General features: G+C 36.4%; 5 protein-coding genes across 12 annotated transcripts; 3 read left to right on the top strand and 2 right to left on the bottom strand.

The window, feature by feature from the left end:
• The first annotated feature begins 1571 nt into the window (after positions 1-1571).
• On the top strand, positions 1572-6758 carry LOC17886711 (CMP-sialic acid transporter 3). Of its 2 annotated transcripts, none has more exons than XM_023783071.1 (15): positions 1572-1839; positions 2156-2364; positions 2603-2719; positions 3018-3074; positions 3427-3504; positions 3945-4049; positions 4408-4530; positions 4708-4785; positions 5107-5176; positions 5310-5417; positions 5560-5693; positions 5784-5866; positions 6013-6058; positions 6154-6222; positions 6404-6758. In XM_023783071.1, exons 2-14 carry the CDS (start codon positions 2197-2199, stop codon positions 6202-6204), a joined length of 1218 nt encoding a protein of 405 aa, XP_023638839.1. In that variant the 5' UTR covers positions 1572-1839; positions 2156-2196; the 3' UTR covers positions 6205-6222; positions 6404-6758. The 2 variants fall into 2 exon arrangements, with proteins under 2 accessions (XP_023638839.1, XP_006290307.1); XM_006290245.2 differs by having other exon boundaries at positions 1573-1839; positions 6154-6218.
• A 116-nt stretch (positions 6759-6874) lies between these two features.
• LOC17886959 (PTI1-like tyrosine-protein kinase 3) lies at positions 6875-9633 on the bottom strand. 2 transcript variants are annotated; one of them, XM_006291022.2, is made up of 6 exons: positions 9407-9633; positions 8558-8738; positions 7760-8411; positions 7545-7677; positions 7367-7453; positions 6875-7268 (listed from the first exon to the last, which is right to left on the bottom strand). In XM_006291022.2, the coding sequence occupies exons 2-6, from the start codon at positions 8652-8654 to the stop codon at positions 7137-7139; spliced, it is 1101 nt and encodes a 366-aa protein (XP_006291084.1). In that variant the 5' UTR covers positions 8655-8738; positions 9407-9633; the 3' UTR covers positions 6875-7136. The 2 variants fall into 2 exon arrangements, with proteins under 2 accessions (XP_006291084.1, XP_023638736.1); XM_023782968.1 differs by lacking the exon at positions 9407-9633 and adding an exon at positions 9103-9357.
• A 1964-nt stretch (positions 9634-11597) lies between these two features.
• On the top strand, positions 11598-19705 carry LOC17885620 (solute carrier family 35 member F1). Of its 3 annotated transcripts, XM_023783500.1 has the most exons (12): positions 11621-12103; positions 12179-12273; positions 12485-12529; positions 17963-17975; positions 18114-18308; positions 18404-18480; positions 18557-18645; positions 18750-18801; positions 18882-18950; positions 19046-19132; positions 19231-19292; positions 19399-19705. In XM_023783500.1, the coding sequence occupies exons 1-12, from the start codon at positions 11980-11982 to the stop codon at positions 19481-19483; spliced, it is 993 nt and encodes a 330-aa protein (XP_023639268.1). In that variant the 5' UTR covers positions 11621-11979; the 3' UTR covers positions 19484-19705. The 3 variants fall into 3 exon arrangements, with proteins under 3 accessions (XP_023639267.1, XP_023639268.1, XP_006292408.1); XM_023783499.1 differs by lacking the exons at positions 17963-17975; positions 18114-18308; positions 18404-18480; ... (4 more) ...; positions 19231-19292; positions 19399-19705 and adding exons at positions 12721-12915; positions 13030-13106; positions 13227-13309; ... (3 more) ...; positions 13901-13962; positions 14078-14462 and having other exon boundaries at positions 11598-12103; positions 12485-12542; XM_006292346.2 differs by lacking the exons at positions 11621-12103; positions 12179-12273; positions 12485-12529 and adding exons at positions 17316-17562; positions 17657-17751 and having other exon boundaries at positions 17918-17975.
• On the top strand, positions 14699-17136 carry LOC111830755 (solute carrier family 35 member F1-like). 4 transcript variants are annotated; one of them, XM_023783496.1, is made up of 11 exons: positions 14699-14892; positions 14971-15065; positions 15280-15337; positions 15420-15614; positions 15757-15833; positions 15958-16040; positions 16147-16198; positions 16295-16363; positions 16459-16545; positions 16643-16704; positions 16813-17136. In XM_023783496.1, the coding sequence occupies exons 1-11, from the start codon at positions 14769-14771 to the stop codon at positions 16931-16933; spliced, it is 1023 nt and encodes a 340-aa protein (XP_023639264.1). In that variant the 5' UTR covers positions 14699-14768; the 3' UTR covers positions 16934-17136. The 4 variants fall into 4 exon arrangements, with proteins under 4 accessions (XP_023639264.1, XP_023639263.1, XP_023639265.1 ...); XM_023783495.1 differs by having other exon boundaries at positions 16147-16363; XM_023783497.1 differs by lacking the exon at positions 14699-14892 and having other exon boundaries at positions 14975-15069.
• Positions 19603-23279, bottom strand: LOC17887012 (uncharacterized protein At3g49140). The gene is made up of 12 exons (XM_006291034.2): positions 23028-23279; positions 22380-22503; positions 22072-22288; positions 21851-21953; positions 21699-21763; positions 21476-21592; positions 21294-21392; positions 20921-21074; positions 20723-20826; positions 20378-20527; positions 20155-20250; positions 19603-20040 (listed from the first exon to the last, which is right to left on the bottom strand). The coding sequence occupies exons 1-12, from the start codon at positions 23059-23061 to the stop codon at positions 19930-19932; spliced, it is 1374 nt and encodes a 457-aa protein (XP_006291096.1). The 5' UTR covers positions 23062-23279; the 3' UTR covers positions 19603-19929.
• Positions 23280-23491: the final 212 nt, after the last annotated feature.

The raw sequence follows: 23491 nt of genomic DNA, 5'->3' as shown, positions 1-23491 counted from the left end.
GACAAATGCTCATGTTTAGGTTTCCTTATAAACCTTTTTATTACCGTTGCCCGTTCCAACCGTTCGGTAGAGAGGTAGCCCGCGCATCAGTTCGGACGAGTATAAACTCGCCGAGCCGCGTCCCCTTTTCTCCGAACAATCATCCCGGACAAGGTTCATGCATTGTCTTATGATTCTCATATCTCATGGTCTTATAGTCTTATACATGCCAAACGAGATTCTCTTATGATTCTCATATCTCATGGTCTTATAGATGCCAAACGAGATTCTCATAATATCATAATCTTATGTCTCATGGTCTTATAGTCTCTTACATGCCAAACGAGATTCATATATAACAAGCATACATGCGATTTTCAATCAAGATATATCAAGCATACATGCGATTTTCAATCAAAAATATATCAAGCATACATGCGATTTTCAATCAAGATATATCAAGCATACATGCGATTTTCAATCAAGCACCCTAGCATGCGATTTCTATAAAAGATCAAGAAAACACCCATCATGCGATTCAAGCAAATAATTTATTTCATGATCTTAAGTTTATCATGCTGTTCTAGGTGCTCAAGCATATCGATTTTAAAAAATAGAAAGTCTAGGTGATCATGCATACATATTCAATTTCAAAAATAGAAAGTCTAAGGTGATCATGCATACATGTTCGATTTCATGTTTAATCAAGTATTAGGTTTTCATAATTCATATTAATATTATCAAACATCAATTCATATGAAAACAACAAATTTACAATCGATTTTAGGTTGCATGAAAAGTAGTTCAAAGAACAATCTAAGTTTTTATAAAAGCATGAAAAGTGATCCAAACAACAATCCAAGTTTTTAGGGTTTTATATTATCATGTGAAAAGCACTTTAAACAACAATTTCATATTTCTAGGGTTTTATAAATTCATATGAAAAGTACTTTGATAAACAATCACATGTTTTAAAATCATGGTTTTAGGTTTTGAAAAACATGAATTAATGGTTTTTAGGGTTTGTAATGTTTACCTCTTTCACCAATTGGATTCTGAATGGTTTGGACCGGGAGCTAAAGACCTCGGTTTCTCAAGCTTCTGAAAAGATCCGCGATGAACAGTAACCGCCGATGAACAGTGACGGCGGTGAACAGTGACGGCGGTGAACAGTGACGGATGAACAGTAGCCGCCGAGATTTTAAGGTTTAGGGTTTTTAGAAGTGATTTTAGCTTTTAGGGTTTTTAGAGAATCGTGCTGATAACGTGTTATAGACTAGAGAGAATAGAGAGGGAACTGGGATGCTTTATTCATTAGGTTAAAGCCATATATATAGGTTCATACAAAGGAGGTTACAAGTAAACCCTAATACTAGTTACACCTCCATAACATTGGGCCGGACCGGGCTTGACATGGGACGGGCCTTAATGGGGTTGTTATGACAATCCACTATGATTCATAACATTTCTAAATAATGCAGTAGCTGTTATATTTTTTTTTTCCGCATAAACTATAGTAAAATTAATAAATGGTGTTAGGCTAATCTCAAAATTACGGCAATTAATTTAAGAAAACTAAAAGAAAACGTTGTTGTGAAATCAAAGCAAAAAAAGAGAGAGAGAGAGAGAGGTCGTGTGTTAGATAACAAGGACGACGAGACGACCCACTAACTGATTCAATCTCCTCTGCATATTCCCTTGGCATCTCCCGAGCTGAGTCTCAGTAGATCTTGGTTCTAATTTTTGCAAATCTGTAGCCAGGGATTAGTGGAGCTCGATCTGTCTTTGGAAGATATCAACAAATACGTTCCGTGGCTGGAGGGAATGTTTTGTTAAGCTCAATCGTTTTGGTTTATTGAGGTTAGTTTGATCCTTCTGCTCACGAATTTTATATTCTTTTGCAATTGAACCGACAAGTCTTTTAATGGCGGCTTTAGATCCACCATCTTTGTCTTTTTTTTTTTTTTTTTTTTTGAGATCTATTTTTCGCTCATTTTATCTATTGAATTGTGATTTTATTCAGCTTTGGAGATCTGATTGTGGGTTTAGAATTGGTGATGCTGTTGATACTCTCTGTTTGATTACTTGCCTTTTGCTTAAAGTTGTTAGATATCATCTTGCCATTTATTTTAATTAGTTGGAACGCGACTCACGAGTTTGTTGTTGTTTATATCAGGCTTAGCTCAGTCTAGAGATTTTTCAGATTGAGAAAGACAAATGAAGAACGGGATAGCTGAGTGCAGTGTATGCCATTCCAAATTGGTCTCTCCCGGTAGCAAAACTATTTCGAGGGCTTATGACGACCACAAGATTAGGGTTTCCTCTAAACAACGTGTCCTCAATGTCCTTTTAGTAGTAGGTGATTGCATGCTTGTTGGTCTACAGGTTAATCATCTCCCTTCTCTTTTTTTTTTCTTTTTTTTTTTTATAAAGAGCAAACACCACTTCAGCTGCATTTCGTAGCTTCCATGATCATGGACCACCTGCTTTTGACATATTTTCCATCATATGACTGACTACTGAATCCTGGTGGAACAACCATTTTCATATTTTCCCTCTCAGCTCATCATTTGTTGTGTAAATCACTTAAAAGTTACTCACTTTGTTCCTTTTTTTTTTTCAGCCTGTCTTGGTGTACATGTCTAAGGTGGATGGGAAGTTCAACTTCAGTCCTATTAGCGTCAACTTTTTGACAGAGATTGCTAAAGTTATTTTTGCAATTGTCATGCTTTTACTCCAGGTATGTTTCTGGACTAACGTATAAACTTGATTCTGTAAGTGGGACATTTAGGCTCTACTCTAGAATCTAGGGCTGGTGTCTAGATGTTTAGTCTGCATTAGAAGGTGAAAACTACTAGAGAGTAGAAGTTCAGGGTGTTGATTAACCGGTAATGGGAATATGATAAAGATCCCTTTCAGTTCTGTGCATAAAGTCACTTTCTTGATTTTCGAATTATTACCTACTTCTTGAGTCTCGTGGATTTTTGTATGAACCGTGGACGATCTTAAATACTTATGTCTTTGTGTTCAAATTGTAGGCCAGGAACCAAAAAGTTGGAGAGAAACCTCTTCTATCCATTTCCACATTTGTCCAGGTATCTCTTCTTTGTCGATTATAGGGAGTGTAGTGCATTGCATAGCTGATGTACTAGATTGTGGTATGGCATATTCTCAAACCTGAAGCTAGCTACATGATCGTCATATGTCATACAAACATGTCTCATCTATGTATTTCCTTCTTTTTTCTACAGTTCATTACGTTTTGTAGAGTTTAGTAATTTGGTGATCATTAGGTTTTGTAGAGTTTAGTAATTTGGTGATCCGAAAAGTTACATGTTGGTATGTCAATGCCCGGTTGTTTGAAATGTGGATTTTACTGACCAGTACATAGATACAATTTTGAGTTTTCTGAGAACCATTTTGCATTGACATGAGTCTTTTTTGTAGGCAGCTCGAAATAATGTGCTTCTTGCCGTTCCAGCCCTGTTGTATGCAATTAATAACTATCTGAAGTTCACAATGCAGGTATAACCACTTGTTATTTTTCATTTTGGCATCCTTAAGTGTAATGAAACAATTGAAACGTAGTAAGGTCTATTGTCAAAAGTTTTGGCTTTATGGCAAGAGCATATCATGTTTTCTATCTACTTCAATTTTGTGGATCCGATATATTTGTTTACTTTCTACCTTTCCACGTCAGACACTACTTAAGTGCACCCTAACCAGATAATGGAATTACCATTTCCAAAGATAAGTTTATACACCGCTCTTTTCTGCTATATCTCTTCCGCCTTAAGATCTGGTGGCCAGAGATTATATGAGTCGGCCAGCTATTTACATCATAGTTAAATTGTGCATTGCGGTGGATTTATTTACTGTCCTTCTTGGCTTGTACTATTTGTTTCTACGTTTCATTCTTTCTATAATTTAATTTCACACGATAATGAAAGTCTCTGCCGTGCCAGCTATATTTCAACCCAGCAACTGTGAAGATGCTTAGCAACCTAAAGGTTCTGGTCATTGCTGTTCTATTAAAGATGATAATGAAGCGGCGGTTTTCTATCATACAGGTCAGTTTCAGTTATTCCTACTAATAGATTATATGTATGACTGATTTTCAGTAACATATAATATCATTGTGGAAGTTTTTGCGTAAATTTCCTTTTATAGTTACATCTTATTCTTGATAGGGTTTTGTATGTTCTCACACACACACATATATGTATCTTCATATATTTCATATTTGTATTACTAATAGATTATATCTATGACCGATTTCCAGTAACATATGTAATATCATTGTGGAAGTTTTTGTGTAAATTTCCTTTCATAGTTACATCTTATTCTTGATAGGGTTTTGTATGTTCTCACACACACACATTTCATATTTGTATTACTAAATCGTGTTATCCTTAATTTTTGTTATAGTGGGAGGCACTTGCTCTGTTGCTGATTGGTATTAGTGTAAATCAATTACGTTCTCTTCCTGAAGGTGCTACAGCCATTGGAATTCCTCTTGCTACGGGTGCATACGTCTGTACCGTCATCTTTGTAAGTATATATTTTCCCATACAGTATGAATGGGACATACTTATAGTTGCTCACTTTGAAGGTATTATAGTAAATAGTAATTCTACTCACATAATCTGACTTCTTGTACTGGCCTATTGATGCATCATGAAAGAGCTGTAATTTATGCTAGAGGCTAATTTGCAAATTTACATGCAGGTTACTGTCCCGTCAATGGCATCTGTCTTCAACGAATATGCTCTAAAGAGTCAGTATGACACAAGCATCTACCTTCAGGTTAGATAGTTGAGATGCACTTTTCTCATCTTGCATCAGAGAAATGATTTGCTGTGTGTTGTTTATGAAATGGAATTATAAACTTTCAGTTGTCTTAGTAAAACTAGTTGGCAGTTGCTTGTTAGGATCAAAGAACCTTGGGTTGTTGAATTCTTTGTTCTGTTCGCTGGTCTACTTAGCTGTGTTATAACTAATGGTACATAGCTCATATTCTTGGTCATGTCAAATTCTGTAATGGTCTTTACTTCTGTGTTGTCTTCTTCTTTTGACCTTGTGTATATATTAATATGTCATCTCATTGAATTTTTTTTTCTCTTGCAGAATTTATTTCTCTATGGTTATGGTGCGATATTCAACTTTCTTGGAATACTAGGAACTGTTATATATAAAGGTATGTGCATTTTATTTTTAAAATGACATGGAAGAAAATAATATGTTTGAAGCACCATAATAGCTTTTGAAAATCCTGTAAGGTAATCCTTTAAGCTTAAGCATTGCTGAGAAATTTATCATGATATTGACAGGTCCTGGCAGCTTTGACATCCTACAAGGACATTCTAGGGCTACCATGTTTTTGATACTGAACAATGCAGCACAAGGGATTTTATCCTCCTTTTTCTTCAAATATGCAGGTTATACTGACGAGCTTTGTTAGATTATTTAAAATATGAACTAGGTTGCTTGAGTCTAGATGCTTTTCTAACAGATCTGGAGAATGTTTGGTATAGCAAGTTTGTTATCGTGGATATTTACCTTCATCATTGATGCTTTCAGATACAATCTTGAAGAAATATTCATCGACAGTTGCCACAATATTTACGGGAATAGCATCTGCAGCTCTCTTTGGACATGTTATAACTATGAACTTTCTTCTTGGAATTTCGATCGTTTTCATTTCAATGCACCAGGTAAACCCATATGAACAGTTTCCCTGGTGAATAAATTTGACTTAACGAAATAGTTTCTGTCTTATTTATATTTGTCTCATATATACATAGTTCTTTTCACCACTGGCTAAAGTGAAAGATGAGCAACAACAGAACGGTAACCTAGAACTAAGCAATGCAAAAGATTCTCACAGGTTAGTGTCACCATAAATACTTCTTTAGCGTTTACTGTGATTATCAATTCCTCTTTAGACAAATTTTATAAGCAAAAAGTCTTGTAACAGATAAGTCGCAGTATTAACACCATTTAATTTTTTTCCCTCCCTGTTATCGCTTTCAGGGCTAATGACTCTTTCATCAACATGGCCGCAGGAGCAAATGAAGAGGTTAAAAATAAATTTATGAAGCTAGTTCTTGTATTTTTCCCAACTTAAGTCGATATCAATGTTTACTATAGTTGTTTTTGTCTGTGTCTGTTCAGGCTAGTCACCGCGGTGAATCAGATGATAGAACCCCGCTTCTTCCCAGATGAAAAGTTTCTTAAAAGTAGGTAACTGTTTATCTCACTTCATCATATTACATTTCAAGCTCCACTCTCAAAGATGATTGATCACCTAGATACATTCTTACCAAAGCATCCAACCTAGGTTTCAGAAAATACAAGTTACTCCAGTAATACATGACTGTTACTAATATAAAGAATCATGTACTTTTACATCTTTTGGCTGCAGTTTTTTTTGTTCTGAAGAATTCTTTTGGCGGAGAATATTCTAGAAATTGGGGCTTTACCAGTCGCATACTAGCAGAGGATACAGTGAAGCAACCTTCATGAGACCAACTCCTACCTCTCTCAAGAGTCGGTTTAAGTTCGTTGAAGAACCTTCAGGTCTGAAGCTGTATTGTTTAAGATATAGTGAACAAACTTGGTAAGTGATATATGTATTTTGGATATATATATATTGTATTCTTTGGTTTTTGCAAAATATCAGGTCACTTTTTTGCTCTTGTTTTTCTTCTTATACAATTACTCTCACAGTTGGATTCTTTAACTTCTCATATATATATAAAAAAGCATATTTTCAGCCAGTGAAAGCTGCCAAGCATTTCTTAAATCTGTTGAATCAATGACTAATATTGCAATATCTGAGTGATTACTATTCCTATCAAAACTGTATCTAAGAAGTTCACAATTTTGTATGCGGTTATGAAAATAAAATATATTGAATACAGGGAGAAAAACCCCAAAAAATTCAAACCAGATACAATATAAGAATAATTTTGTAAGATAAGCAGACTCCACCAAACATTTGAAAAGACACACCAAATCACTACTACTCATCACTTTAGTAAACATACATATCCCAACTGAAGAAAAGCCTCAGACAAAAAGACTCTGGAACACATTATATGGTATGACAACAATTGAAACACAAACCAATCTTCCATTGTTACTACACAAATGAATCAAGTTTCCTGGACTGGAACAGCTGCTGTCGTTGATGACCTCAACAATGGTTGAAGAGCTTTTACCACAATGCTCATGTTCGGCCTAAACTCTGATTCATATTGCACACACAACGCTGCTACTGCTGCGAGCTGAAGCGCAAGAATAAGGGGAAACAGTATTTCATGGTTAGCTTTGGAAGTAGTTTCACAGGTTAGAGATTAAAGTGTCAAAAAGATGAAGCTTTTACCTTGGCAACAGCTTTAGGAGGATAATCTCCTTTCAGTTTTGGATCGACACATTGCTTCACTTTGTCTTCGCTGAGCCTTGGAGTAGCCTTAAGTTACATAGCAAATGCCAAGAATAATCAGTAATTTTGGAAGTAAGATTATCCTCAGAGATTAAAGAAAAAGGGTTTTAATACTTACCCAAGTGACAAGACTTTGTTGACCACGAGGCATCGTATGATCGACGGGTTTTCTACCAGTCAAGAGCTCCAAAAGCACTACACCAAAACTATAAACATCACTCTTCTGTGTCAGTTGACCAGTCATCGCATACCTGCAACAGCAAAAATGTAAGTTACAATCTTTTACTTCCTATAGAATAGTGTGATCAATTGTTGTTTCAGAAGCATTCATACTCTGGTGCGTGGTAACCAAAGGTTCCCAAAACTCTGGTAGAATGAAGACGAGCAGCCATATCAGGAGATTGATTTGATAGATTAAAATCAGCGATCTTGGCTTTAAAGTCTTCAAAGAGAAGCACATTGCTAGATCGAATATCTCTGTGTATTACGGCAGGTTGAACTTTCTCATGTAAATACTCAAGTCCTCTAGCTGCATCAACTGCGATTCTGACTCGTTGGATCCAATCAAGTGTTGGACCAGGTTGTGCTCCTTGGACACCTTTTCTCCCATGTAAAATATCGTGTAAAGATCCCATTGTGGCAAACTCATATGCAAGAATGCGGAAGTTCCCTTCAACACAATAACCGAAGAGCTCAACAAAATTATCATGCTTCAGCTTGGAAACCCTGGAGACCTGAGTCAAGAACTCAACATTTGATTCAGGTTCAGCTGAATTATCAAGCTTCTTCACGGCCACAGCCTTCCCATCTTTCAAGGTTGCATAATAGGCTCTTCCGTATGATCCTTCACCAATCAATGCCTTTGATCCAAAGTTATCAGTCTTTTCTTTCAGCTCATCCAATGACAATGCAGGCACATCAATAGATGGAGGCTCCTTCAAAGCATCAGGCTTCACAGCAGCCGGTGTTTTTCTGTTGTGATGCCCTTCAACATAACAAAACAAAAACAGAAAAAGATGAATATACCAAGGGAAAATATGAATTTGCAAACAAGAAGATCTGTAACTAGCAAGAAATGATAAGATCATGGCCAGGAAATCACAAGAAACTAATTAGAGAAAAGAGCAGTACCATAACCATTATTGTGTTTAGGGCTTCTGAGGTGTTCATTTTCAGGAGAATGGTAAGGTTCTTCAACGTGGCAAGCACAGCACAACCACCTACGCATCTTTTCTCTCTTGCCTATATAGAGGTCGTCTACGGCTCTCGGTTTATCCAGCCTAACAAAGTGGGCTGGTGAACGATCGTTCGCCTGCAATATACAGCTCTAATTAGTCAATCAACTCTCACAAAGATTTCTATATTCATGTCACCAATAGCAAGATATCTCCCAATCAATACAGAGCCAAAGTAAGTTTCCTCAAATCAGCAACAACAGTAATTTTGATCTGTGAGTGTAGTTGACAATCTATGGATCAATAATGAATTCTAATCACATTGAGAGATTCCAAATTTGAGATTCAGCATAAAGCTAAGACCTTTACACAAACCCAATAACGCTTCAAGTGTCATAGTTTTCAAAATCCAAAAACACCAACCCAATTAGGGAATTAGAGAGATAGATTCGAAGAAAAAATAAAAGCTTTGATATATATATATATATATATAGTTCTTACCGCGAGACCACGACGATGATAATCAGAATCCATAGGATACATACGGATCGAATCAATCAAAGAAATGAGGCAGAAAATGAGAAGGAAGATACGGAAAGGGTCGAGCTTTGTGGAGAAATTTGGGAAACCCAAAGAACTCGAAACCCTCAAAAGAGCAAATTTGTTTTACAAAAAAGAAAAATGAAAACAGCAAAGACAAGAGACAGAGAGGTATGCAGCTCAAGAATAGGCATTTTTTATCCCACAAAACAAAAGACACCCATATTTAGAGATTATAATAAACTAAAGAGGAGAATATAATTACCTGTAAAGTCTATCTCTCTCTCTCTGTCTCTGTCTCTGTCTCTGTCTCTGTCTCTCTCCTTGTTGAGAAATCGTATAAATGAGTAGCTAGCTCTCTATCTAATAAAAGCTAAGCTAAGGTTTGGTCTTTATTGTTGTGATTTCTTGGCTGGTTAAGAGTTTAGAGAGAAGACAAAAAACAGACGTGGGGAAATGAATTTTTGTATGACAGGAAAGCTTAGAGCAAAAGACAGAGATGATCTTTGATATAAATGGAGGAGGAGACAGAGCAGCAAACGCGCTTTTAAGGAAAAATCTTTGATTCGTCGTGTCATTCGACAAAAAAAAAATATATATATATATATTTAATGCTTCTTTTGTAGCTTTGCTTTATGTCAACCTCAGTTTCTACGCTGGTCATGTTTTAGTTGCTCATGGGTTTTTATTTCTTCTGACCAAAACATTCTACTACTACTGTACTACGGATGGTTGTTTTTTTCTTTCCATTTCTCTCTTTTGCGCGTCTTTTACGTTTTTGACTAAATCTGGTCGGTTCTGTCGGCTACCTTCGACCTTAATCTCAATTCTCAAGATATTCCTGTATAACATGTTAGTTTAAATCAGTTTTTGTTTTTTTTAATATTAAAAAGATGAAAGACTGTTTTCTAACTGATTTGATGATATTCAACAAGAAAAACTATAACTTTCAAGAAGATTCTTGTAAAGTTCTAAAGTAGTCCAAAACTACTACTGACTAAAAATCAAAGTAGAAATAGTTGAATCAAAATTTCAACTGAATATATGTACAAAATTTCAACTATACAGTATATATATATCACGTAAATTAAATATTTTGTTTTTCTGTTTCTTTAATAAATTAGAAAGTTTTAAATGATTGGACTTATTGATACATTAGATGATATGTTTCGTCCACTCAAATTACGACGTTAATTAAAATGGAAATAATATTTTGCTGGCCAAGGCAAATGCTAAAAAGAAAAATTTGGTCAGTTTGGCGTAAAAAAAAATTCCAGTATAATATCTACATGTATTTTATTTGTTAATTTATGTTTAAGGCTTTTTCATTCGTATAGAGACCAACAAAGCCCGATAATAACCATTACAGGCCCATATAGATGTTAAAAAAAAAAAAAAAAAGGAGCACACACATTCTACTTTACACGAGTTTCACGTTTATGTCTTTCACACGTGTTTCCACGATGCCTCTTTTGGGATTTTTGAGATCTGTTTTTTCGCTGTTGAAATCTTTTCGGGAAAAATGTCAGTTAAATCACGAACTTTCAAATTTTGGCCATTTAAATCATGAACTTTTTATATAGCTATTCAAAACATGAATTTTTCGTTAATTTATTTTTAAAAACATCATCTTTCGTTGACCAGGCCGAAATGAACACCATATCCTCAAATTCGTTGACAAAGCAGCTAACCATCGTTAATCATATTTGTTAGTGAGAAAAAACGTTGTTTAATTCTAAAACGATATCTCAAAATCGTGATTCTAACGTCATAATCCAAAAATCAAATCCCTACTTTCTCACTTTGTTTTAGCCTTAAAGGACGTCGTCTCTTACTAATAGAGATGAATTAGTGATGGCTAAATGTTTGTTAGTTGTTTTATAACAAATTTTTGGATATGATGTACAATTTGGCTTTGTTAACGAAAGATGATGGTTTAAAAACTAAGTCCACAAAAAATTCATGCTTTAAATGGCCACATAGAAAGTTCGTGATTTAAATGGCCAAAATTTGAAAGTTCATGATTTAAATGACATTTTTCCCAAATCTTTTCATACCCCTTTCGTTGATTTGATTAGTTATTTTTTAAATTATATACGTACTTACAGTTACAGGGGTAGTAGTAATACATACTCTTTCAATTCACACTGCCGATCACCAATGATATTCTTACTTAAAAGGTTAACCTATTTATTTTCATAAACGATAATGTTTTGCAAAACTGTTTAAATATCATTTTCTCAATATAACAGAAGTTTAACTTTAATTAGTTGAATGTAGGGGAAAAAAAAGACATCTTAAAAATGTCAAAGGTTGGTATAGTGACAGCAACCTATTAAAAACTAAAAAGTTTACATTAAATTTAAAGTTGTAAGTGTCAAAATGGTTAAACTGCCCCTATGTAGAGTTTAAGGTTGTGGGTTTTACAGCCTTTTTTTTTTGTTTTTTTGGGTTATCTTGTTCAATCATGCACGCAGAGTGGTGATCTTTTTGAAGTTTGTTCCTTGTAACGGAGGGCAACAAATTAATCTCCTCTGTTTTTCAAATTTCTCGTTATTTATACCCAAGTTCTTTGATAATTACGTTTGAGGCCTTAAAATTATTTTAATTTAACATTTTAGCCCAAGCGAGGAAAAGGTAAAAAAAAGTCAACGGTGCAGGTGGAGGTGGCGGTGGAGGTGCAGCAGCGACATACACTAGACCATGTTTTTGTGGAATTGAAAAAGACTAGCTTTCACTCTCCTCTCTGTTGTCCGAAAAAGAAGAAAAGAAGCTTTCACTCTCCTCGCTAAATCCGACGACATACACGACTCTGTGGTAAACGAAATAAAACAAATAATGGTGTGTTTCGATTTCAATGGGATTGAGACGAAGAAGACTCTCATTGGACTTGGATTGGGACAGATCGTCTCGCTTGTCTCTACTTCTGTCAGCTTTACTACGTCTGAGTTCGCCAGAAAAGGTTTCACCTTTTTTCCAACCTAACCCTTTTAAAGAAACATTTATTGGCTAACAAATTTTGATTATCTTCTTCTAGGGATTAATGTTCCAACATCACAGGCTTTTCTGGGTTATGTCTTACTGGCAATCGTCTATGGAGGTACCATGCTCTATCGGGGATCCACAATTCAAGTCAGTATTATGTTTCTTTCTCTTGATTTCAATGTTTCACTCTCTGTGTGTTATACTACTACTTAAATATCCTCTTTTGTAATTAGTGATTCATTGGAGTGCATTGTGTGAATATTTTTGTCTACTTTATAGGGAAACATAAACTGTTGTGAGAATGAGCATTGAAGCTTTCGTTAGTAATTTTATAACTAACGAGTAAATAAATTTGTAGGCCAAATGGTATTATTATCTCCTCCTTGCTTTAGTTGATGTGGAGGGCAACTTCCTCGGTGAGTGTCCTGACTGAAAGATTTCGTCTTTACCTCATGTTTTCTCTCTCTTGCCCTTAATTTTGCTCAAGCTCTGTTCAGCCGAGGCTGCAGAGAAAGTAATCTGTTATTTGACTCTTTTTATGGAGAGTATCACTATGAGCATTTGAATCATTACTCCTTTACTTTGGTTTTACAGTGTATAAGGCTTATCAGAACACGTCAATGACGAGTGTTATGCTACTGGACTGCTGGGCCATCCCTTGTGTTTTGGTCTTGACTTGGCTTTTCCTGAACACAAAATACAGATTGATGAAGATTAGTGGTGTGGTTATCTGTATTGTTGGTGTTGTCATGGTAGTTTTCTCAGACGTCCATGCAGGGGATCGAGCTGGTAATGCTGTAAACTCATTCATTACTTCCTTTTCTCTTCTTTTCGTACAATGGCTTCATCCTTTAACAAGCCTGCCCGAGAAACTCACTTTAAGCATATTGTGGTGGCTTTCAGGTGGGAATAATCCTGTCAAAGGAGATTTTCTTGTTATAGCTGGAGCAACCTTGTATGCTATCAGTAATGTCAGTCAGGTAAGCAAGTCTCTAATCACATACTACAAAAGACTATAATGTTCTCAATATATCGCCGAATGGTACATAAAAGAAATTAAGTATACTTGTAATTCTAGTCTCACTGTCGCTCTGTTATAGGAGTTCCTTGTGAAGAATGCAGACAGAGTTGAACTCATGTCCTTTTTGGGCCTTTTCGGTGCAATTATTGGTGCCATTCAGATGTATCCTTCAAACAACAAAACTAACACTTATATGTTTCTTAAACTTATATACTAACAAAGAAGATATACCTTGACTTGTCCATAGAAGCATATTTGAACGTGATGCGCTCAAAGCTATTCACTGGTCACCTGGGGCTGTAAGTTTGCTGCTACATTAGAGACATCCATTTTCCTTTCAATCTCTGTTAACCAAAGACTTAAAAGTTTTAACGTTTTTTGTGGTTTCAGGTTTTGCCTTTCCTTGGAATTGCACTCGGGGTGTTTCTCTTCTACTCGTTAGTCACAGTCTTACTCAAGGTATAAGAAAAAAACTAAAAACCTTTCAGTGACCTCCTTCACTCTGTTTTCATGTCAATGTGTCCGTTTATCGCCATATGCCTCTGCAACGTATAATATATTTTGAAAATATGTCTTCTCAGACCAATGGTTCAGCAATGTTCACCCTCTCGTTACTTACATCAGACATGTGGGCGGTTTTGATCCGCATTTTTGCTTACCATGAGAAGGTTAGCTCACTTTGAATATGAGGACACGCTACCATTTCTGTCAGTAGAAACCAGTGTATGTGATCATGTTGGCTATATATGCTAGGTTGACTGGCTCTATTACTTGGCGTTTGCCACTACAGCTATTGGACTGATCATATACTCAATGTACAGTTTTTTTTTTCTCATATTTCTTCGACTCCAAATTTCTGTTCTGCACTCGGAGATCATCAGTATTCTTCACACCCCTTGTTTTCTTTTTCTTGATATTCGCATTTCTCAGGAAGGAGGAAGATCAGGAGGAAGAAGGAGGTGGAGAAGTGGCAGATGAGCAGAGGACGAAGCTGTTCGATGCAGTGGATAGTGAATCAGTTCGAAATAGCCTTATAGGTGCGCCCCCCTGAACCCAAAGCCTGAGTTTTGTTGGTGTTGTTGTGCGCCCCCCTGAACCCAAAGTTTTGTTGTTGTTGTTGTTGTTGTTGTTGTTGTTGTTGTTACCTGTAAGGAGAAAGAAACTTTTGGGTGGAGACAAAGTTAGTTTAAAAATTAAAAGGCTTTAACTGATCTTAATTTAACTGTAAACACAAAATAAGTTATAGGAGTTAGTTACTTCAAATGTATCAACTTCTATATATTATGATATTATCTAATGCTTTTTATTTAACTTAGTACTACAATGTACGATGTTCTGTTTATGGTCACACACACACAGGTTATTGTACAAAATAACAAACAGAGCTCTATAATGGTCGCTTGCCAGACAGATCCATCTTAATTCAGTTAAGCATTTAAAAAGTCAATAATTCGTTAAGACAAGACAAACTACATGTTTGTAGAATATAAAAATATACTATTAATAAAGACTGTTCATGACTTTTTTTAATCTGAATATGATCCACTTGTACAAAGCATTATCTCTTACCAGCTGCTTGTTTCTCCTCACCGAGTTGTTTGATTGAAGGAAGAAAACAGTAATGGTGTGTTTCAGTTTCAATGAGATGAAGACGAAGAAGAATCTGATTGGACTTGGATTAGGACAGATCATCTCGCTTGTCTCTACTTTTATTGCGTTTACAGCGTCTGAGATCGCCAGAAAAGGTTTCACATTTATTGAAACCAATCTTTTGTTTAATACATTCATATAATAGGCTTACAAAAATTTGAAACCATTTATAGGGATTAATGCTCCAACCTCACAGTCACTCCTGGGTTATCTGTCACTTGCAATTGTCTATGGAGGTATCATGCTGTATCGAAGACCCGCAATTAAAGTCGGTATTAATGATCTCTCCTTTCTTGGAAATTTCGATCTCACTGTGTGGTTATTGCTTCCTCTTGGGTGAATTAATGGTATTTGGACTGTGAGTTTTGTATATTTTCATAGGGGAACAACAAAAACGGTATGAGAGTTTGTATTTGAAAGAGGTCTAATGTTCTTTAACTAGCAAATGTTGCTAACATCTTCAGTGCACAAAATTGTTGTAGGTGAAGTGGTATAACTATTTACTCCTTGCTTATGTTGATGTGGAGGCAAACTTTCTCGGTGAGAAAACACTCTTCTTTTGTCCCATTCTTTGGCTTGAGCTCTGATCCTGCATTTTCGTGACAATGTAATTTCATTACAGTGGTGAAGGCATTTCAGAACACATCGATGACGAGTGTCATGCTCCTGGATTGCTGGGCTATCCCTTGCGTTTTGATATTGACTCGGGTGTTCCTGAAAACAAAATACAGAATGATGAAGATCAGTGGCGTGGTCATCTGTATTCTTGGCGTTGTCATGGTAATCTTCTCAGACGTCCACGCAGGGGATCGAGCTGGTAATGGTGTAAAAATGATTCATTAGTTCTTTTTAATTCTCTTTGTTCATTTACCATGGCTTCATTCATCAAAAGCCTGCAAGTAAACACTCACACATTGGCCCAAGAAACTTGATTTAAGCATATTTATGGTGGCTATTAGGTGGAAGTAATCCTGTCAAAGGAGATCTTCTTGTTATAGCTGGAGCAACTTTGTATGCTGTCAGTAATGTCAGTGAGGTAAGGAAGTCTCTAGTCACATACTTCAAAGAAAGAAATAATATTATATCGCGAATCTATACTTTCAAAAACTTCAGAAATTTAGTGTACTTGTAATCCTAGTCTGCTTATTTCTCTTTTATAGGAGTTCCTTGTGAAGAATGCAGACATGATTGAGCTATTGGCCTTTTTGGGACTTTTTGGCGCAATTATTGCTGCCATACAGATGTATCCTACCAAAAACAAGACTAAATACTTTTATGTTTCTTAAACCTGTATGAATATTTTTCAGCTGAGATGCTATCAAAGAGTACATTCCTTGACTTGGCCATAGAAGCATATTTGAACGAGGTGTGCTCAAAGCGGTTCACTGGTCAACTGAGGCAGTAAGCATTCTGCTACACTTGCGATTTTCATTTCCCTTTCAATCTCTCTGCAAAACCAGCGGACTTCTTTTCTTAGAATCCTTTTATACTTTCCAGATTTTACTTTACCTTGGAGTCGCACTTGCGTTATTTCTATTTTACTCATTAATCACAGTCTTAATTAAGGTATGAGACTAAACTGAAACCATATGATCATCCACTCTCTATTCCATGCCAATGTGTCTTGAATATATAACTTCTTTTGAACATGATCTTCTCAGAACAATGGAGCAACAATGTTCAACCTCTCGTTGCTCACATCAGACATGTGGGCTGTTTTGATCCGCACTTTTGGTTACCACGAGAAGGTCCGCTCATTTTGTAACTCAAAAACTCTTTTAAAGTTTCTGTCTGTAGAAGCCAGCTGATGAGATCAAATTATGTATGTATGTGTGTTAACGTCAGGTTGATTGGCTCTACTTCTTGGCATTTGCTACTACAGCTATTGGACTGATCATCTACTCAATGTACGTTTTTTCTTCAAGTACAATACCTGTTCTGCACCCGTGGTAAACAATCCATGGAGATCAGTATTCTTCACCCCATTGTTTATACACCTTTGCTGATATTATCAGGAAGGAGAAAGATGAGGAGGAAGAAAGACGTGGAGAAGTACTGGTAAGTGGGGAGAGGAAGCTTTTTGATGAGGAGGATGGTGAGTCACTTCGCAGCAGCCTTATAGTTGCTATCACCTGAAACTTAACTACCTAGCTAATCAAAGCCCTGAGGTTTTTATTTATCTATGTCATTGGCTCTGTAACATATAAGATTAATTTTCCCTGGAAGACACTTTTGGGTGGAGACAAGGTTGTATATTTCTCTCCCAATATTTGGTAATTGTAAAGAACATAGTAATATGGCTTTAAATATTTGATGCAGATTAATTTAAATGTTTCAAACGGTGTTTGTTTCTCGCCAGTTGGATAAGAAAGATATATATAAATAGTAACTACATCACCTAACATTTTATAAATGACTTTCTCAATCCCAAGAACTGGTCCAATTAAATTGAGGATTAAAAAAGGCAACAGCTAACAAAAAGACCCAGTGCTCATCATTTAATGCAGAGTTTAAAGACTCCTCCCTACGCTCTCCTGTCTGATCCATTGTATAGTATCCCATTATTACATTCACCGTCATTTCACACCGTAGACATCTCTGCTTTCTTCTACAAGGAGAGTTTAAAAGAAGAGAGCAAATGTTGATGGATGTCTATTTGAAGGAGTTTAGGACCAAGAAGACTCTGATTGGTCTTGGTTTGGGACAGCTCCTCTCTCTTCTTTCTACTTCTAATGGTTTTACATCTTCCGAGCTCGCCAGACAAGGTTCAAGCTTCTTCTTCTTCTTTTCGCTTATGCTTTGAGGATTTATTACCCTTTACCCCAGCAGCTTTCATGATCTGTCTTAAATTTTGAATAGGGATTAATGTTCCAACATCGCAAACATTCCTAAACTATGTGTTACTGGCAATCATCTATGGAGGTATGATGCTGTATCGAAGATCCGAAATTAAGGTCAGTATTGAATATTTCTCCTTTTGGAAACATTCGTCTAACTCTGTGTTGAGGTAACTGCACATGAGTGTGTTGAGTTTCAAAAGCAATGTGTGCCAAACAAAATGTGTCTATAGTCTTTTAACTAGCAAGTATTGCTAACATATTCAATGCGAGATTAATGTAGATCAAATGGTATTACTATTTCCTCCTTGCTTTAGTTGATGTGGAGGCGAATTTTCTTGGTGAGTGTTGTAGCTGATAAATCTCTTCTTTTGTCAAGTTTTTTTTTTTTTTTGGCTTGAACATTGATAAGTAATCTGTTATTTTGCCTGCTTTGTGGTGAACATTATTAAGCAAAACCTATTTCTTTGCTTTCACAGTGGTGAAGGCTTATCAGTACTCATCATTGACAAGTGTCATGCTACTGGACTGCTGGGCGATCCCTTGCGTTTTGGTCTTGACTTGGCTTTTCCTGAAAACAAAATACAGATTGATGAAGATCAGTGGTGTGGTTATCTGCATCTTAGGTGTTGTTATGGTAGTTTTCTCAGACGTCCACGCAGGGGACCGAGCTGGTAACGGTTTTGAAACTGATTCTTGAGTCAGTTTTTTTAAACTACAGAGTCAGTGAGAAACTCGATTACAGCAAATAAATTGCTGGTTATTTCAGGAGGAAGTAATCCTATCAAAGGAGATGTTCTTGTAATAGCTGGGGCAACCTTATATGCTGTCAGTAATGCCAGTGAGGTAAGCAAGTCTACCACAAACAAGAAGATGTTGTTATATCGCACAAAAATGTAAATTTATTGTTCTTTTGTTATAGGAGTTCGTTGTGAAGAGAAATGCAGGAGACACAATTGAGTTGATGACCTTTATGGGATTTTTTGGTGCCATTATTAGTGCCATTCAGATGTATCCTTAAGACCACAATACTAATTAAGACTCTTCTGTAATTTTTAGATTCATCTCAAGAAAATTCATAATTCAGCTGAGTTTATTCCTTGACTTGTCCATAGAAGCATACTTGAACGTAGTGAGCTCAAAGCGATTCACTGGTCAGCTGGAGCTGTAAGTTTCTTGCTATATCCCTTCCACTTTCAATTTCTGCAAATCAACTTTTTTACCCTTCTACACTTTTGCCATGTCAGGTTTTTCCTTTCCTTAGATTTGCAGTCACGACGTTTCTATTCTACTCATTAGTCCCCGTCTTACTCAAGGTATGAGACAAAGCTGCAAACATATGGTCAAAAAAACCTCCTTCACTCTTTGTTTTATCATGCCCAAATGACCATGTATCTGACTTCTTTTGCAGACTAATGGTTCAACAATGTTCAACCTCTCGTTGCTCACAGCAGACATGTGGTCAGTTTTGATTCGCATTTTCGTATACCATGAGAAGGTTATAGCACACTTTATATTATCAGGAAACATTTACGTTTTCTGTCCGTAGAAACCAGTTGATGAGATCGAACGGTCATATATGTGTGCTAATATCAGGTGGATTGGCTATACTTCTTGGCATTTGCTACTACAGCTATAGGACTTATCATATACTCTATGTACAGTCTTTTCTAATCTTTCTTCAAGTACAATATTTGTTCTGCTCACATGGCGTCATCAATGGACTTATTCTTCACCGTTTTTCCTATTTTCAATCTTTCTCAGTAAGGAGAATGATCTTGAAGAAGCGGTTGACGAGGAGGCTGAGCGGAAAAAGTTGTTCGATGAGGATGGTGACCTGGAGTCCTAACCACACCGGGTTTTGTCAATGTCATCGACTATGAGATATTGGTTTATTGCTTCCAGACAAAACGAAAAGAACTTACGAGTAGAGAAAAGTTACAAATTTATCTGAAGGGTCTGCTCTACTAAAGAGAAAAAGTGCTTTATTTTGATCTTAATTGTAGAAACGAATGAAGATTTACCTTGTGAGAACAACATTGGACTTATTATAGAAGTTTCTTCAATTGTATCGACTTCTCTTTATTCTTGGGTTTAATTTATATTACTTCCTACTACAATGTAAGAGGCTGCCTCTCCCACACAGCTCTAGTACGGTGACTTGAAAGCTCATCGTTATGTACACAAACGTCAGAGAAAAGAGCTCATGTAAGTACCAGATAGATCCCGTGGCTAAACAGCTCTGTCTCTGTTTACTTGTTTCTTCGTTTCGTGACTTTAATCAGTTACAGGGTTTTAACGATATGCATCATTCAAACTCTCATCATGAGACTTCAGTTTCCTTCTGCGGGAACGAGGGAACAGTAGCTGGTGGATCTTCTTCTCTGCTGCCATTTCTGTTGTAGCCTGTCACAAACAAAGATGAGAGAAGCATTAGCATATCAATTTCCTTATAATTCTGTTTTCTTGTTGCAAAAAGGTGTATCTTTGTTTAATGTTTTGGTCTGAGAATTCTCTCACCCTGGTTTTGAAAGGGAAACGGTGAGTTTGGACTTGTGCACCTGCGAAAACTCTCACATCCATACCGAGACTATCAACACTGATCAGGTTAGCTTCCTGCATGAGATAACAACAAAGTAGCAAGACTGGGTTACAAAAATGTGGTAGATAAGGAATTACAAGGGGGATCAGTATTAGAGATTAGGTGTATTGCAGATTATATCCAGAGACTTGGATACAATACCTCTGCATGAAGACCCTTCTTTTTGCAGAGAGCTTTAAGGGCAATGCTGGAGTTAATTCCCCTGTTGTTGAAGCGCTCTATGATTGCAGAAGTAGAGTGCACTAGGATATCTGGTTCGGCATCTTGAAAATCTTGCAAACTTATAGAAGACTGAAAATAGTCAAAGAATCTAGACATCAACGCACGGTGAGACCGTGGGGAAAAAATTGAAACAATGAGTCCATGCTCGCAAGTCAGCTATATCATATGCCAGCCATATTTTCAGAAACTTTTGTCTTCATCGAAATGGTCTGACAATTATTCAAGGGAAATTGGGAAAGAGAATAGACCGTGGCAAATACATACCTCTGCTCCATAGAGGGAGAGAAGCTCGATTCCCACAATCTCTAATCTATATAAACTTGAACTGATATCTTTCTCGTCACGTCTTAAACTAGTGCTTGGGTTATCTACATCCCAAGGGAGGGAAATTCAAGATGTCAAACAGAACTTTTCACATGCACAAAATCAACAGCATTTGGAGTCAAAAAAATGTGAAAGGACCTTGAGCCTCCCAGCTATAGTCATCTCTATCTTCCGAGGTAAATAATCTTCTTATATATGATTCCTCGTCAAGGAAAGCGGGCCTAAGGCATCCGAGTATGGATACACCATTAGACGGATAGTCCATTTTCCGGTCATAGTCCATGCTGATGGCCTGCATAATTGCAGAGACAAGAGATACCAACTCAACGACATAGTCAATGCAATGCCAGACCAGTAAGTATCAAATATAATGCTTATCCACCAATACTAAAGGGTTCGATTTGGTAACTGTTGCAAAGATCCAAGTTTATTAAACAAGTGAGCAAACTCTTCTCAAAGTCATTTATTAGTTTTTTTCATCATGCTACTACAGATTTCATAGATATATAACCTTGGACATGTGCTTGGCAAAGTAAATGGGATGAACTGCGTTGGAGGTATCAGGCATTCCCCAATCGACTGGAATGTCTCTAGCTTCAGAATCCATAATCTACTTGAATTTTAAAAGTGGATCAGAAAAGTAAATCAGTCGTTATGCAAGAAAACTAAGAGAGTGAAATAGCTTCAACCTACCTCGAAATAATGGTCATCGAAAATGATTTGGTCAAGATTACCAATGTCCGAAATGTTATATTCCTCATGGAGCCGTGTGTTTTCGTATCGTGGGACATCCATTCCAAAAAAGGCTTTCTACACATATATGATGAAGATTCCGATAAATAGGTGTTGGACGTTGTGCTTATACCAAACTAATAAATGTTATCAATTATGTACATATACGTGACATTCTACTTACCACTGGATTACTAGCTTCAGGATCTTCTAAGATGTTCACATCATCAGGAATTTCGAAAAAGATATCTAAATCGGAAAAAACGAAGAAGCTAGTGAAAATGAAAATGATCCATAGGTATTAAATTATATCGAGCTACGAAATTTAAGACTTACCTCCATATTCATCAATAACATACTTGAATTCGGACCATGAAGTCTGATCATGTGGTTCACAGTGAATAGCTCCAGGAAATATCAGTACAGCACTGCTGTTAGCCTACAAAGTAAACAAAGGAAAACCATGTTCATGAAAACTCAAAACAGCAAAACTCCACACTGTGCTAGTTCATATGACACTCAACATGCATGTTTTCTAGTGTTTCTCGGGTACAAACCTCAACGGTAGTCCTAGCTACTTCAGCAGGAGAGAGTTTTGTCTCCTGCACTCTTTTGGACGGCTTCAAATCTTCTAGAGGGTGATAGCCGTAGAAAGATGAATCAGGAACCGAATCAGAATAATCAGCAGCAACCGAAACTTTTGTGAGGCCAAGGTCATGCCCACCTGATGAAACATGAAATGCTGATCCAAAAAAAGGAATCTTGCATCTGGAACTGAATAGGGGAAAACACACAATAACAATCAGAAAAGATTATAAAAATATTAAACTTCAATCAAACACACATTAGAGATAAACCATAATACCTTAAAACAGAGAGATTAGCAGAGGCACATCCATCAAATACACGACTTCTTGAGCTGCCGTTTCTTTTGTAAGGCATAGAGGAAGAGAACTCATCCGCGTGAGATTGATGACAATGGGATGGACCTAATGAAGAAGACAGACATACAAAGAACGTTCAATTCCTCCCCCAAAAAAAAAAGAAAAATGGAAAAAATTAAGAAAGCAAAAGAAGAGACCTTTAGAGTTAATTAATCAGATTTAAAGATGTTTAATAATCACATTAACATCTAACATCCACGACAACAACAAAATTAATCAAAAAAAATAAAACTTGACACAGAAATAAATTACCAAGGTCTTGTTAGATTCAAAAGCAGAGGAGGCTAAACGCCAAAAAGTCAAGCATTGAGGGAATAATGAAGATTCGAACAAAAAAACAAATTTACTATGGAGCTCAAGAACCAATTCGATTTTTTAGAAGAAAAAAATCAAAAATCAAAAACGAGTCATCCATCAGCCAAAAGGAATCTCCTAAAAAGGGCTTTCTTCGCCATTAATGAGAAAAAAGGTTAATTAAATTCGTGTTTCTTAGCCATGCACAATATCCAAACACCAACTTCAGATTAGTCAATGAAGAAACAAAAACGAAGAGAGATCTCAAAAAGTACCGAGGGAAAAAGAAGAAGCAGCCGCGATCACCATGATTTAAACAGAACAGAACAGAGGGAGAGGGGATCGGAGAAGCTGAAAGCTCAGCCGCCGTTGAAATGTCAATGGTAATAAATGTCGAACGCCGTAATATTCGCCGGCTTCGTGGCCGTCGCTGATCACGTTTTTGTTTGGTCTTCTTTTCTTATTATGTTCACTGTCGCATCTCTCTTCTCTTATATTAAATTTTTCTTTTGCCAGAGACTTCAGAAACTTTCAGCCTTTTTTTTTTTTAATATTATTTTTGTTTTGTTTCCTTTTTTGTCATAATAGCAATATTGATTTTTTATCTGTTTGGGTTTTTAGAAGATGGGAAAGGTTGTTGTTGTGGTTGGTATTTTTCTTATGGTTTTTGTGGAAATCTCATATTTCGTTATCTTTTTTTCTATCTCAAAAGCAAATTAAAAAAAACTAAAAAAGTATT

This window comes from Capsella rubella, unplaced genomic scaffold (assembly GCF_000375325.1).
Source record: "Capsella rubella cultivar Monte Gargano unplaced genomic scaffold, Caprub1_0 scaffold_5, whole genome shotgun sequence".
Lineage (NCBI taxonomy): Eukaryota > Viridiplantae > Streptophyta > Magnoliopsida > Brassicales > Brassicaceae > Capsella > Capsella rubella.
Note: the sequence above shows the minus strand (reverse complement) of the source record. Positions and strands in the feature narration are given on the sequence as shown.